The sequence below is a fragment of the Nothoprocta perdicaria genome, unplaced genomic scaffold, assembly GCF_003342845.1.
Source record: "Nothoprocta perdicaria isolate Ctin4 unplaced genomic scaffold, notPer1 scaffold_671, whole genome shotgun sequence".
In the NCBI taxonomy this organism is placed as follows: Eukaryota; Metazoa; Chordata; class Aves; order Tinamiformes; family Tinamidae; genus Nothoprocta; species Nothoprocta perdicaria.
In genome coordinates this window covers 2,167-7,119 of record NW_020455945.1, presented here as the reverse complement: position 1 = coordinate 7,119, position 4,953 = coordinate 2,167, and the positions used below count along the sequence as shown (strand labels likewise).

General features: G+C 60.4%; 1 protein-coding gene and 1 non-coding gene across 2 annotated transcripts in view; both read left to right on the top strand.

Moving 5' to 3' along the window:
- The first annotated feature begins 1,917 nt into the window (after positions 1 to 1,917).
- On the top strand, positions 1,918 to 1,989 carry TRNAP-AGG. Its single transcript has one exon. It is a non-coding gene; the product is annotated as a tRNA-Pro (tRNA).
- A 249-nt stretch (positions 1,990 to 2,238) lies between these two features.
- OPN1SW (opsin 1, short wave sensitive) overlaps positions 2,239 to 4,953 on the top strand; it is a gene marked incomplete at its 3' end in the record, with an annotated part of 4,529 nt that continues 1,814 nt past the window's right edge. The window contains exons 1-2 of the mRNA XM_026050298.1: positions 2,239 to 2,584; positions 2,653 to 2,821. Of these exons, the coding sequence (XP_025906083.1) occupies positions 2,239 to 2,584; positions 2,653 to 2,821 (515 nt within the window). The remainder of the gene's footprint in view (positions 2,585 to 2,652; positions 2,822 to 4,953) is intronic.

Sequence of the window (4,953 nt, the reverse complement as noted above, 5' to 3'; positions counted from 1 at the left end):
CTGCAAGGCATCCCCCTGAGCAATGCATCCCCTGCAATGCACCCCCGAGCAATGCATCCCCTGCAATGCACTCCCCGAGCAATGAATCCCCTGCAAGGCACCCCCTGAGCAATGTGTCCCTTGAAGACACCCCCCAAGCAATGCATCCCCTGCAAGGCATCCCCCCCAAGCAATGCATTCCTTGCAAGGCACCCCCCGAGCAATGCACCCCTGCAAACAACTCCCCCAGCAATGCATCCCCCTGAAAACAGCACACACCCGCCGAAACACACACCTCCAATGCATGCAGCATTGCATCCCGGTGCAGTCACTCCCCTGCAGTGCACCTCGGCAACGCAGCTGGCAGTGCTCTCCTCTGCAGTCACTGCACAGCAAAGCCGCTGCAGCAATGCCCCCAGCGCTGCACATGTCTGCAATCACCCCCCATGGATGCACACACCCCACCCCTGGCAAAGCACCCATGTGCAGTCACTCCCCGGCGGTGCAATCCCTGCTAATGCCCCTAGCAAGGCACCCAGAAATGCACCCCCCAACTTTGCACCCCCAGCAGTGCACCCACAAATGCACCTCCCTGTAACAACCCCCAATCAAACCCCCAATCAGACCCCCCCAGCAATGTGTCTGCACAATATGCCCCCCAGCAGCACCCCCAGCAATGCATGCAGCATTGCACCCTCTGCAACCACCCACCAGCATTGCACTCCTCTGCAAACAGCCTCCAGCAATGCACCCAGCATTGCAGCACTCAGAAATGCCCCCCAGCATTGCATCCCTCTGCAACGTCCCCACCCAGCAATGCACCCTAGCAATGCACCCAGCATTGCACCCATTTGCAATCACCTTCAGCAATGCACCCCCAGAACTGCACCCTTGTCGGCAATGCACCCTAGCAATGCCCCCAACATTGCACCCATTTGCATTCACCCCAGTAATGCACCCCCATCAATATCTCCACCCAGCAATGCACCCAGCATTGCACCCACTTGCAAGCACCCTCAGCAATGCACCCGCAGCATTGCACCCCCCAAGCAATGTCCCTATCCAGCAATGCACCCCAGCGATGCCCCCAACATTGCACCCATTTGTAATCGCCCCTGTAATGCACCCCTATCAATGTCCCCAGCCAGCAATGCACCCAGCAATGCACCCAGCATTGCACCCATTTGCAATCACCCCAGCAATGTCCCCAGCCAGGAACGACCCCACCCAGCAATGCACCCATTTGCAATCACCCCAGTAATGCACTCCCAGCAACGTCCCCACCCAGCAATGCACCCTAGCAATGCACCCAACATCGCACCCGTTTGCAATCACCCCAGTAATGCACCCCCTGCACTGCACCCCCCAGCAATATCCCCACCCAGCAATGCTCCCTAGCAAGGCACCCAGCATTGCACCCATTTGCAATCACCCCAGCAATGCACCCCCATCAATGTCCCTAGCCAGCAATGCACCCAGCAATGCACCCAACATTGCACCCACTTGCAATCACCCCAGTAATGCACCGCCAGAACTGCACCCTCGCCAGCAATGCACCCTAGAAACGCGCTCAGCGTTGCACCCATTTGCGATCACCCCAGTAATGCACCCCATCAATGTCCCCACCCAGCAATGCACCCTAGCAATGCACCCAACATTGCACCCATTTGCAATCACCCCAGCACTGCACCCTCGCCAGCAATGCACCCAGCACTGCACCCACTTGCAAGCACCCTCAGCAATGCACCCCAGCATTGCACCCCAGCAGGGCCCCCCTTCCCAAACGCTCCCCCCTGCACCCGCTTCCAACCCCCCCTTTAGCTGGGCTGCACCACTGAGCACCCCAATGGGGCAGCGCAGGGTCCCCTTGCACCCCGGGGTGCCCCTCTGTGGGGTGACCACGTCCGTGGGGGGGGGCCATGCAGGGGCCCCCCAACCGGCTCGTTGGTCTAGGGGTATGACTCTCGCTTAGGGTGCGAGAGGTCCCGGGTTCAAATCCCGGACGAGCCCCCCTTTTCCCATTTGGATGGGACGCGGCGGTGCCACCGCAGCGTCCCCAAGGCCCGCGCGCCCCAATCCCCGGCAATCGGCTTAGGCCGGCGATTAGGCCCTGAGCGGGGCTTAGGGGCAGGAGGAAGGGTCTTAGCGCCCCTAATCCCCGCGTTTGCCCCGGATGAAGCCTGATCCCCGCTAAGCGGCTTGGGGGGCGGCCGGCCCTATATGAAGTGGGGCGCGGGCGGGCGGGCGGCGGGCGCCACCATGTCGGGCGACGAGGACTTCTACCTCTTCGAGAACGTGTCCTCGGTGGGGCCCTGGGACGGCCCCCAGTACCACATCGCGCCGCCCTGGGCCTTCTACCTGCAGACGGCCTTCATGGGCTTCGTGTTCTTCGTGGGCACGCCGCTCAACGCCGTGGTGCTCGTGGTCACCGTCAAGTACAAGAAGCTGCGGCAGCCGCTCAACTACATCCTGGTGAACATCAGCCTGGGCGGCTTCATCTTCTGCGTCTTCTGCGTCTTCATGGTGTTCATCTCCAGCTCGCAGGGCTACTTCATCTTCGGGCGGCACCTCTGCGCCCTCGAGGGCTTCATGGGCTCCACGGCGGGTAGGTGGCGTGGGTGGGTGGGTGGGTGGGTGGCGGGCGCCGGGGCCACCGCGCTGTCCCCTCCGCAGGGCTGGTGACGGGCTGGTCGCTGGCCTTCCTCGCCTTCGAGCGCTACATCGTCATCTGCAAGCCCTTCGGCAACTTCCGCTTCAACGCCAAGCACGCGCTCGTCGTGGTGGCCGCCACCTGGGTCATCGGCGTCGGCGTCTCCGTGCCGCCCTTCTTCGGATGGAGCAGGTCGGCGGCGGGACTGGGTGCACGGGGGTGGGTTAGTGCAGGGTGCGGTGCATGGGGTGGTGCAGGGTGCAATGCGCAGGGTGCAGTGCAGGGGGTGATGCACGGTGCAATGCGCAGGGTGACGCAGGATGCAATGCACGGTGCAATGCACGGGGTGGTGCAGGGTGCAATGCGCAGGGTGCAATGCAGGGGGTGATGCACGGTGCAATGCACAGGGTGACGCAGGATGCAATGCACGGGGTGGTGCAGGGTGCAATGCACAGGGTGATGCAGGATGCAATGCATGGTGCAATGCACGGGGTGGTGCAGGGTGCAATGCACAGGGTGCAATGCACAGGGTCATACAGGGTGCAATGCATGGGGTGATGCAGGGTGCAATGCGGGGTGCAATGCACGGGGTGGTGCAGGGTGCAATGCGCAGGGTGCAATGCATGGGGTGATGCAGGGTGCAATGCGGGGTGCAATGCAAGGTATGATGCAGTGTGCAATGCACGGGGTAATGCAGGGTGCAATGCGGGGTGCAATGCAAGGTGCAATGCACGGGGTGATGCAGGGGGTGATGCAGGGTGCAATGCACAGGGTGATCAGGGTGCAATGCACAAAGTAATGCAAGGTGCAATGCAAGGTGTGATTCAGCGTGCAGTGCAGTGCAGGCTATGATGCAGGACGCAACGCAGGGTGCAATGCAAGGTGCCACGCAAAGTGTGATGCAGGATGCAGCGCAACATGTGATACAGGGTGTAATGCAGAGCACAATGCTGGTGCAGAGCAGGGTGCAATGCAGGGTGCCACACAAAGTGTGATTCAGGGTGCAGTGCAGGGTGCATTGTAGGCTGTGGTGCAGGGTGCAGCGCAAGGTGTGATGTAGAGTGCAATGCTGGGTGCAAAGTAGGGTGCAATGCAGGGCATCATGCAGCCCCAGCAGTGCCATGCAGGGTGCAGCATAGGGTGCCATGCAACCGCAGCAGTGTCATACAAGGTGCAAGGCTGGGTGCTATTCAGGGTGCATTGCAGGGTACCATGCTAGGTGCAATGCAGGGTGCTCTGCAGGATCCAGTGTAGGGTGCTGTGCCACCCTTGCAGTACCACACAGGGTGCAGAGCAGGGTGCCATGCAGGTTGCAACGCAGGGCATGACGCAGCCCCAGCAGCGCCAAGCAAGGTGCAATGCAAAGTACCATGCAAGGAGCTATGCAGGGTGCCAAGCAGCCCCTGCAGCGCGATGCAGGATCCATGCAGGGTGCAATGCAAGGCTTTGTGCCACCCCAGCAATACCAAGCTGGGTGCAATGCTGGATACAAAGCAGGGTGCAAAGCAAGGTGCAACACAGGGTGCAATGCGGAGCGCAATTTAGGGTGCCATGCAGGGTGCAAAACAGGGTGCAATGCAGAGTGCAATGCAGAGTGCAAACCAAGATGCAATGCAGGATGCAAACCGAGATGCAACGCCGGGTGCAATGCAGGATGCAAACTGAGATGCCATACAGGGTGCAATGCAGAGTGCAACTTAGGGTGCCATGCAGATGTGAAGCAGAATGCAAACCAAGGTGCAATGCAGAGCGCAATGCAAGGTGCCACATGGGATGCAACCTGGGATGCAATGAAAGGTGCAATGCAGGGTGCAATACAAGGTGCAATGTAGGGCATGCTGCAAGGTGCAATGCAGGGCATGCTGCAGGGTGCAATACAAGGTGCCATGGGGATGCAAACCGGGGTGCAATGCAGGGTGCAATGCAGGGCATGCTGAAGGGTGCAATGCAGGGCGCAATGCAGGGCATGCTGCAGGGTGCAATGCAGGGTGCAATGCAGGGTGCAATGCAGGGCATGTTGCAAGGTGCAATGCAGGGTGCAATGCAGGGCGTGCAATGCAGGGTGCAATGCAGGGTGCAATGCAGGGTACAATGCAGGGCATGCTGCAGGGTGCAATGCAGGGTGCCATGCAGGGTGCCATGCAGGGTGCAACGCAGGGTGCAACGCAGGGCATGCTGAAGGGTGCAATGCAGGGTGCAATGCAAAGTGCAATGCAGGGCATGTTGCAAGGTGCAATGCAGGGCATGCTGCAGGGTGCAATGCAGGGTGCAATGCAGGGTGCAATGCAGGGCATGCTGCAGGGTGCAGTGCAGGGTGCCATGCA